This window comes from Heptranchias perlo, chromosome 39, assembly GCF_035084215.1.
Source record: "Heptranchias perlo isolate sHepPer1 chromosome 39, sHepPer1.hap1, whole genome shotgun sequence".
In the NCBI taxonomy this organism is placed as follows: Eukaryota; Metazoa; Chordata; class Chondrichthyes; order Hexanchiformes; family Hexanchidae; genus Heptranchias; species Heptranchias perlo.
The window spans coordinates 15832751-15846257 of NC_090363.1; the positions used below are offsets into that span (position 1 = coordinate 15832751).

The 13507-nt window shown below is 42.9% G+C and overlaps 1 protein-coding gene across 1 annotated transcript; it reads left to right on the top strand.

The window, feature by feature from the left end:
• Window positions 1-246: 246 nt before the first annotated feature.
• LOC137305027 (probable G-protein coupled receptor 139) lies at window positions 247-5618 on the top strand. The gene is made up of 2 exons (XM_067973793.1): window positions 247-316; window positions 4780-5618. Exons 1-2 carry the CDS (start codon window positions 247-249, stop codon window positions 5616-5618), a joined length of 909 nt encoding a protein of 302 aa, XP_067829894.1.
• The last annotated feature ends 7889 nt before the right edge of the window (window positions 5619-13507 follow it).

The following is a 13507-nucleotide window of genomic DNA, read 5'->3' on the forward strand; positions in this document are numbered from 1 at the left end:
AAATTAATGTTCTTGACTCTTTGTTTTCAATTTGAAAAGTTGTTGCAAATTATCCCACTCCCTGAACAGTTGAAATAAATACGCTCGGTTTAATCTGTTTGTTGAATTGACTGTAACTAATGTCAATCATTGTGCAATGCTCGTGGGTCACTCGAGCTTTCTCTCAGATATAAATCAGAGCTTATTTTCAAGGCAGAAGATCTGCGTGTCCGTAATACTAACAGACAACGCCGCTTCTCTCCGAAAATGGGACTGCCAGTAATCATACAGATAGAAAACATATACTACCCTATTCTTGCTACAGTCGGTATTCCGGGTAAGCTGCTTATAATCAGGTAATATTCATCATTAACTGATTCACTGCTCCTGCTGCCTGTGCAATAACATTATCTGTGTGTTTTGATCTGCAGACACTAATTACCACCATCAATCATAATAAGAAAACTCCAAGTTTCCGACATATTCTTAAAGTGAGGGGAGGCACAATTTGTCGTGAAGATTTAAATTAAACAATTTGATGGGAATTTTGTCTGCTGTGGAGAGAGTCTGAACTAACAAGAGAAAATGCTGGAAACACTCAGCAGGTCAGGCAGCATCTGCGGAGAGAGAAACAGAATTAAGGGGAGGGGGGTGATTTTAACCCCCAAGAACGGGTGGGTTGAGGGCGGGTGGGAGTTGAATAAAGTTGTTTTTTGGGTCCTGGCCCCAACCCGGCTTTATTTCCTGGTGTAACTTGGGAGTGTAAAAGTCCAGGCTTCCCACTGGGAATGCAAAGTCCCAACATTTTGCAATTGCGACCCAAAAGAACAACTATTTTCAACTCCCGCCCGCCCCCAACCCACCTGTTCTTGGGGTTTAAAATCACCCCCGTTATGTTGCATTAATTTGAGTTTGAAAAGTAAAGGCAAAGCGGGGCGGGGGGAGCGCAGAGAAGGTAAACTGGAGGCGAGAATCCTCCGCCTTTCCACAACCCGAAGGATTTCCCTTCCAGTCCCTGTCAATAAAAGGGAAATTCCGGCCGGTTGTGCCAGCAATTCTCGGCTTGAATTTCCTCTCTGTGCAGCGGCGAGGCGATGCTTAACGTCCCGGCGTTAAAGACATTAATCTGTCCCTAAACCTTTTTTTTGCACGGTTAAATTAGCGTGTTAGTAGTAGATTTCCCTTGTGTTCTCCAGTCCCCACTTCGGCGGTAGATTTGCGTTAACCCGGGAGAGACGGTGTGAACGGCCGGAGTTAGGACAGGCGATCGGAAGAACCCCGAAATTTTACCCAGTAGTGTATAGCTGGAGATAAAATCTGTGCTGCTGCTGCTTTCTTCGGGTTTAGTAAGACAATGAATACATGACATCAATCTATAATAGACTTTATTCAACTCGTGGTTAGACCTTTTTTTTAATACTGTTATTCCGGAAATCTGAAGACACGAAAAATACCTCATCATACATCAAACCCTTAACATGGGAATGACACATTGGGACATGACAGGCTGGATGCAGGGAGGATGTTTCCCCTGGCTGGGGGGTCCAGATCGAGGGGTCACAGTCTCAGGATACGGGGTCGGACATTTAGGACTGAGATGAGGAGAAATTTCTTCACTCAGAGGGTGGGGAGCCTGTGGAATTCTCTACCACAGGAGGCAGTGGAGTCCAAGTCACTGAATATATTTAAGAAGGAGCTGGATAGATTTCTAGACACAAAAGGCATCAAGGGGTATGGGGAGAGAGCGGGAATATGGTCTTGAGATAGAGGATCAGCCATGATCATATTGATTGACGAACAGGCTCGAAGGGCCGAATGGCCGACTCCTGCTCCTATTTTCTATGTTTCTATGTTTATTATTTGGGTTGTGGGTTTGGTGACAGAGGTTTTCAGCTGTACTTTTATACCTTCTTCGGCCTCAAGGTCACAAAGTGCCAATCATAGCTTGGGCCCTGAGACAATTCCTTTTACAGTATTCTGCTCAGCGTGGCTGTTTAAAAGTTTTCATGGTGTCAAACGTGCGTTACAGACAGCTTGAAATATATATTTTTCCCGTAGTTGAAACAATACTTCATGAAACTACGGAGGCAGCTGCAAATAACGTGCTTCTCTGTTTCAAAATGCAATCATTCCTTCCACGACTTCCCTTGTATATTAATGGTTATTCCAGAATATCAATGAACTAAATTCAAATTTCCTTCACATGTCTGAATCGGATGCATCTCAACATTCCTGTTTGTAATATTAAGTTTGATCTAATTGTTTCCAGGCACAGCTCAGATGTATCTCCTCAATCCCCTCTATCTATATATAGAGGCGGTGATTTCTTCCACTTAATATTCTGCTTTGATATAAGCGACTCTGACTGTACATAGTTGGTGCACGTTCCAGGTTCAAATGTTTGCTCTTATATTATACACATAAAGCAACAGATCTGAGAAATCTTACCCGGCTGGTTATATGGAGGAAAAACACAGGGAAAAGACAATGGTGGTCGTTTTCATCTGCTTCCAGGCAGCCGAAGATGGAATAATACAGCGAGCGTCGTATTATCACTCACAAGCCTACATTGCATTACTATTGAGGGTGTTTGAAATGGTGACATCCCATCTGTGTCAGGGACATGACAATGTCTGTTCCCTGCACTCTCTGTGAAGGTGCATGAAAACTGTAGCTTATCACTGTATTTCGAGGCAGCAATGCTTTTTTGAGGTAACTCACAGATTAAGTTAGCCGATGTATGCGCATGAAGACAAACATATTGTCAGCATCAGTCGGTTTAGCTGGCACAGAGAGCGAGCGAGAGAGAGACTTTTGAGCGACAAGATAAAATCTTCAGGAGCTAGTGAAGAAGTTAAAAAGAATGACCTTTAAGTTAGTAATATCTGGATTACTCCCAGTGCCACGAGTTAATGAGTATAGGAATAGTAGAATAATGCAAGTTCATCCGCTGCAGGAGAAATGGTGCAAGAGGGAGGGCTTCAGATTCCTGGGTTATTGGGAACAGGTCTGGGGCAAGAGGGATTGCTTCAGGATGGATGGGTTGCACCTTAACAGAGGTGGGACAAATGAGCTCACAGGGTGGCAAAGAGGGGGAGGAATTACTGAAATATGTACAAGAGAACTTTATGGAACAGTGTGTTTTCAGCCCACCCAGGAATGAAACACTGCTGGATCTAGTTCTGGGAAATGAAGTCGGCCAGATGGAACATGTTTCAGTGGGGGAGCATTTGGGGAACAGTGATCATAATACCACTCGGTTTAGAATAGTTATGGAAAAGGACAAGGAATAATCAAATGTGAAAATACTTAACTGGAGGAGGACTAATCTCAGTGAGTCAAAAGGATCTTGCCCAGGTGGATTGGAATCAAAAATTGGCAGGCAAAACGGTAATTGAACAATGGGGGGCCTTGAAGGATGAATTTGCTCGGGTAGATATATTCTTAGGAGGGGGAAAGTACTGGAATGCAAAGCTAGAACTCACTGGATGAAGAAAGATATTGAGACTTAAATGAAACAGAAAATGACAGCTTATGGCTAGAGTAAGATTTATGAAACAGTAGAGAACCAGGCTGAATACAGAAAATACGGAGGTGGTTTATAAAACAGAATAAGAGTGGCAAAGAGAAATTATGAGAATAGGTTAGTGGCTATCATAAAAGCGAATGCAAAAGTCTTTTCTAAACATATAAGTGGTAAAAGAGTAGTCAAAGAAAGGATGGGGCCGAATAGGGACAATAAAGTAAACATTCTTATGGAGGCAGAAGGCATGGCTGAGGTCCTAAATGAATACTTCCCATCCGCCTTCATTGGAGAAGAGGCTGCTGCCTTTTATAGCAGTAAAGGAGTGGGAGTAGCGATACTGAATAGGGTAAAAAAAGATTAAAGGAAGGACGTTTGGAGCCGAGTGGTCCTGGCGGAACCCAAACTGAGCATCGGTGAGCAGGTTATTGGTGAGTAAGTGACGCTCGATAGCACTGTCGACGACACCTTCCATCACTTTGCTGATGATTGAGAGGTGACTGATGGAGCGGTAATTGGCCAGACTGGATTTGTCCTGCTGTTTGTGGACAGGGCATACCTGAGCAATTTTTCACATTGTCAGGTAGATGCCAATGTTGTGGCTGTACTGGATCATTTTGGCTGGAGACGCGGCTAGTTCTGGAGCACAAGGCGTCAGCACGACAGCCGGGATGTTGTCGGAGCCTGTAGCCTTTGCTGTAGATATAAGCGACTCTGACTTTATATCGTTGGTGCACGTTCCAGTGTAAAATGTTTCCTCTTATATTATAAACGTAAAGCAAAGTATTAGAGAAATCTTAGCCTGCTGGTTATATACAGTTGAAAAACACAGGGAAAAGACTATGGTGGTCGTTTTCATCTGCTTCCAGGCTATCAAAGATGGAATAATACAGCGAGCGTCCTATTCTCACATACAAGCCTACATTGCATTGCTATTGAAGGTATTTGATATGGTGACATACCATCTGTGTCAGGGACATGACAATGTATGTTCCCTGCACTCTCTGTGAAGGTGCATGAAAACTGTAGGTTATCATTGTATTCCGAGGCAGAAACGCTTTTTTGAGGTAACTCACAGATTAGGTTAGCCCATGTATATGCATAAAGAAATTTGTGTTTTCAGCATCCGTCAGTTTACCTGGCAGAGAGAGTGAGCGGGATAGAGACTTTTGAGCGACAAGATAAAAAGTGCATGAATTTTCATACAATTAGACGATTGACTGATCGTCCTCTCAATATAAGGAGAGTTTAGTAATCTAATTTTCCCCCTTTTGCAGGTAATTTGGTGACAATTGTGATTCTCTCCCGCGGAAGCTGCGGCCTCTCCAAATGGATCACTCGATACCTGGTGGCCATGGCAGCGGGGGATCTACTGATCCTGATATTTGGTGCAATCCTGTATGAGATTCAAGATGCTTATTTCCCGCATTCATTCCTGAACTACACTCCAATTTGTTCGCTCACTATCGCCAGTACTCTTGCTTCCTATGACTGTTCTGTCTGGTTTACTTTCGCTTTCACCTTTGATAGATTCGTCGCCATTTGTTGTCAGAAGTTGAGAACAAAATATTACACCGAAAAAACTGCGGCTGTGGTTACAGCAGTGGTGTGTTCCTTGAGCATTTTAGAAAATGTTCCATTCTACTTTGCATTTGAACGTCGGGAAATAATTGACAATGTACCATGGTCCTGCTATATGAAATCCAGCTTCTATACATTACCCATATTGGTAACATGTTTGTGGTTGGAAAATATTTTAACCCCATTTCTTCCATTTGTTTTGATTTTACTGCTCAATGCTCTGACCATCAGGCACATTGTACTGGCCAATAGAGTGAGGAGGGGTCTCCGAGGGAACAGCAATGGTGAGAATCACAATGATCCAGAGATGGAGAACCGAAGAAGATCGATGATTTTACTACTCGCCATATCTGGCAGTTTTGTACTGTTATGGATGGTATCATTCATATTTTATATTTATGTACAATTTGCAGATACTGAACATTTAGAAGCAAATTACAACGACCCTTTCACCATTATGGAACAATCCGGCTACATGCTCAGGTCTTTGAGTTCCTGCACAAACACGTTTGTTTATGCAGTGTCCCAGAGTTAATTCAGAGATGAGCTGAAGAATATGATTAAGCGTCCTCTAACTTCATTAACCGGTTTATTTAAGTAAGTTAAAAGGCTTCACCGAATTAAAGCACAATTTCGTCCATCCAAATTTAACACAGTTCTTCAATAGAAATCCCCTGTACTTACAGGAATCTCCCGTTGAATTGCTCAGTCAGATCAAGTTTGCATCAAATTAGTTCGACTCAGAGCAAAAATACAATTCACCAGATCCTAAGCTGACCCACCAGGCGGAAAAACTGACGGGTCAGATCGGTCGCCCATTTTACACCCGGCCATATATTACTTTCCGTGGGGTGTAACTCTCCCACAACACCCGCCCCCCCGCCCCCCACCCCCCTCCGCTGCACTTTGGGTCGTCCTGGGGTCGTGAAAGGCGCGATAGAAATTAATTCTGTCCTTCTTTATGACCTGTCTTCCTTTCTCTCTCGATGTTTAATTCGTTCGTTCTTTCTTGCTCTCTTTTTCTCCATCTCTTTCTTTTTTAAAATATAATTCTTTCTTTGCTTCATTCCATCTTTCCATTTTATTTTTTATTTTTTCTTTCATTCTCTCTTTTTTTTTCTCTTTCTCTATTTATTTCTTTTATTCTTCCTTTCCTTCCTTCCTCCTTTCTTTCTTTTATTTCTTTCGTTTTTCTTTATTTCTTCCTTCCTTTCTTTCTTTTCTTCTTTCTTTGCTTTGTTTTCTTCTTATTATTTGTCTTTCCCTTTTTTTGTTTCTTTCTTTTATTGTCTCAAGCTTCACCCCCACGCTCGGAAGAAAATTAATGGCTATGTCCCTTTGAGCGAAGCCCTTGATTTTGGTCCCCGCTGAAAACCCCGTTCCCTATCTACTGACTCCATCCTTCTCCCTAGCCATTGTCTGAGGCTGAACCATCACCCGATACAAACTTAGCATCCTATTTGACCCTGAGCTGAGTTATTGGCCACATAACCGCTCCATCACCAAGACTGCTTGCATCTTTCTCCGTAACATCACCCGTCTCCGACTCGGCCTCAGCTCATCTGCTGGTGAAAACCTTATCCTTGACTTTGTTAACTCTACACTTGACTATTCCAATGCTCTCCTGGCTGGCCTCCCATCTGCCACCATCCATAAATTTGAGCTCATTCAAAACTCTGCTGCCCATATCCTAACTCGCACCAAGTCCCGTTCACCCATCACCCTTGCACTCGCTGGCCTACCTTGGTTCATGGTCCAGCAATGCCTCGAATATCAAATTATCATGCTTGTTTTCAAATCCCTCCATGGTTTCGCCCCTCCCTACCTCTATAACCTTCTCCAACCCACCAACCCTCCAAGATCCCTGCACACCTCCAATTCTTGCCTCTTGCACATCCCCAATTTTAATCGCTCCAACACTGGCGGCGGTGCCTTCCGCTGCCTAGGCCCTAACGTCTGGAATTGCCTCTTAAATCTCTCCATCTCTCGTACTTCTCTCTTCTCCTGAAAGACATTACTTAAAACCTACTTTTTTGACCAAATTTCTGGTCACCTGTCCTAATGCCACCTTATATGGCTCAGAGTTAAATTTTGTTTGATAATTGCTCCTGTGAAATGCCTTGGGACTTTTTACGACGTTAAAGGTGGCTTATAAGCTCTAGTTGTTGTTGTTGGATCTAGCTGGGAGTGATGGGTCAGCTTGGGGATGATGGGTCAGTTTAGAAGGGGAGGAGAAAAATAAGGCTGAAACGGAATCATTGCCTTTTATCCGCTCTGTGCTGTATGTACGCAGTGGTGACACTGAAACACACACGGGTCGCATAGTGCCAGACGGGAGAGAATCATTCACTTTTACCTGCTGTGTCCTGTACATGTTCAGAAATTTTCACTGAGGCACACACGTGTCGTACAGTAGTGGATGGGAGGGAAACATTCTTTTTCACCGGCTGTGTCTGTAGCTGTACAGAAGCTGTCACTCAGACACACACATGACGTACTGTACCAGATGAGACGAGATAGGAGATGTCACTCAGACGCGTCTGGGCCATAGAGTATGACACAGGAACCGCAGTATACTGTACATGGTAGATTAGAAGGTAGCGAATGTAACCCCACTATTGAAGAAAGGAGGAAGAGAGGAATCAGGGAACTGTAGGCCAATTAACCTGATATCAGTCATGGGGAAAATGCTACAATCAATTATTAAGGACGTAGTAAACAGGGCACTTAGAAAATTATAATATGATTGGGCAGAGTCAACACTGTTTTATGAAAGGGAAATCGTGTTTGACAAATCTATTAGAGTTTTTTGAGGGTTCAACTAGCAGGCTAGATAAGGGGGAACCAGTGGATGAAGTATATTTAGATTCTTGAAAGCATTCGATAATTTGCCATACAAGAGGTTGTTACACAAGATTAGGGCTCATTGAATGGGGTGTAATATATTAGCATGGATTGAGGATTGTTTAATGGAAAGAAAACAGAGAGTAGGGATAATCGGGTCATTTTCAGTTTGGCTGGTTGTAACTAGAGGGGTGCTGCAAATATCAGTACTTGTGCCTCAGCTGTTTACAATATATATCTTTGACTTAGATGAGGGGAACGAGTGTAATATACCCAAGTTCGCTGTTGATACAATGCTAGGTGGGAAAATAAGATGTTAGGAGGACGCAAAGAGCCTGCAAAAGGATATGGACAGGTTAAGCGAGTAGGTGAGAAGGTGACAGGTGAAAGGTGGAGTATAATGTAGGGAAAATGTGAGATTACTCACTTTTGTAGGAAGAGTAGAAAAGCAAAACATTTGTTGAAAGGTGAGAGACTAAGAGGGATTTGCGCATACTTGCACAAGAATCACAGAAAGTTAACATGCTGTACAGCAAGCAATTAGGGAGGCAAATTGTATGTTAATCTTTATTGCAAGAGGGTTGGTTTATAAGAGTAAGGAGGTCTTGCTGCAATTATATAGGGCTCTGGTGAGACCACACCAGGAGTACTGTGTACAGTTTTGGTCTCCTTACCTAAGGAAGGATATACTTGCCTTGGGGGAGGGGGGGTGGGGGTGGGGGGTGCAACGATGGTTCACTACATTGATATCTAGAATGAGAGGGCTGTCCTATGAGGAGAGATTGTGTAAAATGGGCCTATATTCTCTGGAGTTTAGAAGAATGAGAGGTGATCTCAATGAAACCTATAAAATTCTTAGAGGGCTTGACAGTGTAGATGCTGAGAGGCTGTTTCCCCTGACGGGAGAGTCTAGAACTAGGGGTCATAGTCTCAAGATATCGGGTCACAAAATAAGGGGTCGGCCATTAAGGACCGAGAGGAGGAAACATTTCTTCACTCAGATGTTTGTGAATCTTTCGAATTCTCTATTCCAGAGGACTGTGGATGCTCAGTCGTTGAGTCAAGACTGAAAACGATAGATTTTTGGACACTAAGGAAATCAAGGGATATGGGGAGAGGGCGGAAGAGTGGAGTTGGGGTAGAAGATCAGCCATGATCTTCTTGAATGACGGAGCCATCTCGAGGGGCTGTATGACCTACTCCTGCTCCTATTTCGTATGTTCTTATGAGCATTGAAAATGGCTACAGCGCCACTGGATTAGTTAGGGAACCATTATCTGGGCTACCAGCTGCTGATTGATATTCGGGTGCATGTTGTTGAGGTTTCAGAATGTCATCTATCAAGATTCTTTGATATGGTCGGGATTTATCGGACGTTATAATGCATACATTTGCATAAATAGGATAATCGCCATCTATGAATAACTTCAGTGGGCTGCATCTCGAAGGGGATATCATGACCTCCATAGCAGTGATGGTCTTAAGTGTGTTGACCGAATTCCCAAGTGGTAATTAAATTCTAAATTGCTTAATTATAGAATATCAATCAGCACATAATTGTGACTGATAAGAAACACTTATCTAGTGGCTCACAAATGGAAATAAAAATCGAGAGAGATGTGAAACGGACTGACGATTCGTTTTCACCTATTTCACACTATCGCAGCAAATCAAAGTCGTATACCTTTGAGAATTGATGACGACGGTATGTTCCAGTGACAGGAAGTGTACACCTGGCAGTTTGGAATGCCAAGTATGTACGGTGGCCTATTTTTTGAGCGCACAGTGAATATGTTTGGAGCACGAGTGACATAACGTGTCTATGGGGTCATTATACAAAGAGGTCAATCAGAGCGCAGGGAATGGCTCTGTTGCTTATCAAAGGTGAACCAACAGCAATATCCTCAGCATTCTCAGTCCCGGGGAACCCATCCCCTTGATGAGGTTTGGGGTCGCTCGGGTCATTATAGGAAGATGTCCATAATCAGAGCCCTGCTGAAGAGTTAGTATTTTTGGTGGATAGTGTTAAGTTAGTGTAAGTATTTAATTGATTGGTCAGTATTTTTTGCAAGGGTTAGTGATTTTTTTAGTGGTTGGACTTGTAGCGTTTTAGTGTTAGATAAACAGTTAAATGGCCTTAAAGCTAAACAAAGAGTTTTAACTAACTCTTCAATAACATGGCAGGGCAGCTGGGGCCTGTCGCATGCACATTCTTTGCCATGTGGGAACTCCAGGATACTTTGTGTGTCCTGGAAAACCACATGTGCAGGAATTGCCGCCAACTGCTCGAGCTCGAGTTCAGAGTTTCTGAGCTTGAGGGGCGGCTGGCGTCACTACAGTGCATAGAGGAAGCTGAGAGTTTCGTGGATGGCACAATTCATGAGATGGTCACCCCGCAGTGACGGAGAGTTGAGGAGGAGTGTGTGTGGGTGACCACCAGACAGCCTGGGAGGATCAGGCAGGCATTGCAGGCATCCCCTGCCGATGTGGCACACTCAAACCGGTATTCAGTGTTGAATAAAAGTGAGGGCAGTGACACCTCGGGGAAGTGCAGTCAGGAGCAAATCTACAACACCATGGAAGATTCAGCTGCATTGGGGGACAAAATAACTGCAGTTGTTCTCGGGGATTCGATAGTCAGGGGAATAGACTGGAGTTTCTCCAACCTCAGATGTGAGTCTCGAATAATGTGTTGATTCCCTGGTGCCAGTATAATGGACATCTCTAAGATCGCACAGAACATTTTGAGGGGAGGGGTTGTGGGAATAGCCAGAAGTCGTGATCTATTTGGGAGCTAATGATATATGAAGGAAAAGCCTCGAGGTCCTGCAGTAAGAGTTTCAGGAGCTAGTGAGGAAGTTAAAAGCATGACCTCAAAGGTAGTAATCTCTGGATTACTCCCAGTGCCACGTGTTAATGAGTATAGGAATAGTAAAATAATACAGGTTCATCCGCTGCTGGAGAAATGGTGCAGGAGGGAGGGTTTCAGATTCCTGGGTGATTGGGAACAGGTCTGGGACAGGAGGGAACTGTTCAAGATGGACGGGTTGCACCTCAACAGAGCTGAGACTAATGTGCTTGCGGGGTGGCAAAGAGGGGGAGGAATTACTGAAATGTTTACAAGAGAACTTAATGGAACAGTGTGTTTCCAGCTCGTCCAGGAAGGAAACACTGCTGGACCTAGTACTGGGAAATGAAGTGGGCAGGTGGAGCGTATTTTAGGTAGGGGAGCATTTGCTGAACAGTGAACATAATATCATTAGGTTTAGAATAGTTATGGAAAAGGACAAGGGACAATCAGATTGAAAATATTTCACTGGAGGAGGGCTAATTTCACTGAGTTAAAAGGAGATCTTGTCCGGGTAGAATAGAATCCAAAATTGGCAGGCAGAACAGTAATTGAACAATGGGAGGCGTTTAAGGACGAGTTGGTTCGGGTACAGTGTAGACACATTCTTATGAGGGGGAAAGGACGGGCATCCAAAGCTATAGCTCCCTGGATAATGAAAGATATAGAGATTTAAATGAAACAGAAAATGAAAGCTTATGACTAATGTTAGGTTCATGAAACAGTAGAGAACCAGGCTGAATACGAAAAATACGGAGGTGGTCTAAAAAACGGAATGAGAGTGGCAAAGAGATAGTATGAGAATAGATTAGCGGCTAACATAAAAGCGAATGCAAAAGTCTTCTTTAAACATATAAGTGATAAAAGTTAGTCAAAGGAAGGATCGGACCGAATAGGGACAATAAAGGAAGCCTTCTTGAGGAGGCAGAAGGCATGGTTGAGGTCCCAAATTAATACTTCCCATCCGTCTTTATTAAAGGAGAGGATGCTGCCTTTGTAGCAGTAAAGAAGGAGAGAGTAGCGATATTGGATAGGATAAAATTAGATTAAGAGAAGGAAAATAAAAGATTGGCAGTACTCAAAGTGGAAAAGCCACATTGTCCAGATTGGATGCAACCTAGCTTACTGAGGACAGTGAGGTTCGAAATTGCAGAGGCTTTGGCCACAATCTTCCAATCCTCCTTAGACATGGGGACAATGCCAAAGGATTGGAGGACTGCAAATGTTACAACTCTGTTGAAAAAAGTGGAGAGGGGTAAACCCGACAATTACAGGCCAGTCAGCCTAACATCGGTGGTGGGGAAACTTTTAGAGAGAATAATCAGGAACAAAATTAATTGGCCCTTGGAAAAGTATGGACTAATAAAATCATTCAGCTTGGATTTGTTAAAGGAAAATCGTGCTTGACTAACTTGATTGAGTTTTTTGATGAAGTAATGGAGGCGGTTGATGAGGGTAATGCGTTTGATGTTTTGTATATGAACTTTCAAAACGCATTTGGTAAAGAACGACATAATAGACTTATTAGCAAAATTTAAAGCCCGTGGGTTTAAAGGGACAGTGGCAGTGCGGATACAAAATTAGCTAAGGAACAGAATGCAGAGAGTAGTGGTGAACGGTTGTTTTTCAGACAGGAGGGAAGTATGCAATGCTGTTCTCTAGGGTTCAGTATTAGGACCACTGATCTTTTTGATATGTAGTAATGACCTTATCTGATTTAGATGAATGTGAAAGAACTGGTGGGGGCAGCGACATTGCAGCTTAATCTACCATTGCAGCATTATCTAAAATTTTACCTGTGCCGAACACTTACTGGGAACTCAATCTGGACTGTTGGGCAGAGCAAAACCAATGCAGAATCACAAAACCTTGCATGCACGATGGCAGCATAGGCATTGAGCCCGATCTGCACATTTGTAGACGACCCCATTTAATTGGCCATTTAAAATTGCAGTCAGCAAGCTCTGGGTGGGAAGAGAAGGGCTACGTACAAAGCTCGATTTTAACCGAGCCTCCTCTCCCCCCGTCCTGGTCTGCTTTCCTTTATATGGGGCGAGTTAAAATCGAGCAGAACAAGTCAATCAAATGAAAGCTTCGCCTGGGAGCCAAAGGAGAATTAGAATTAGAAAGGCCGGGATATCATACTAGTCGACCAACAGGTCGTTCACTAAACCAATAGATTAGTTGACAACCCATGAGCTCAAGACTGTGTCGCTCAGCAGATCAAAACGAATATTCTAGGGTTATTCTGTGTCATAAATTTAACAGATGGAACACAAAGCAGTGGGAGATATTTAACATGGTGGTCCATAGAGTTCAGGAGAATATATTCCTCCTGAAAGCAAGAACAAACTAGCCAACAATGAAACATCATGGATGAACAAAGTTAAGGGTTAAACTGAAACTGAAGAAGAAAGCATACGCTAAATACATAGACAATGAATGAGAGGATAAAAAAAGATAATGCAAAATGGTTATGAAGGACGTAAAAAAATGCGGAAAGCAAAGAGGAACTACGAAATGGAATTATGAAGGAACATAAAAAATAGTAAAGTATTCTCCAGAGACATAAATAACAAAAGAAAAGTCAAGTTCGGGATAAGGCCAATAAGGGATGCTCAAGGTCAAATCACAGGTAATGAAAACAAAATGGCAGAAATATTGAACAGCTAATTTGCATTGTATTTACTCGGGTGACTAACAAGGTGGGCATTAGAAGAAGAGATCAAAAG

Bases quoted from the DNA above. Each gene is read 5' to 3' on its own strand.
- LOC137305027 (XM_067973793.1), top strand. From the start codon at position 247: ATGGGACTGCCAGTAATCATACAGATAGAAAACATATACTACCCTATT. The intron at 317-4,779 runs GTAAGCTGCTTA...CCCCTTTTGCAG, and splicing joins TGCTACAGTCGGTATTCCGG to GTAATTTGGTGACAATTGTG.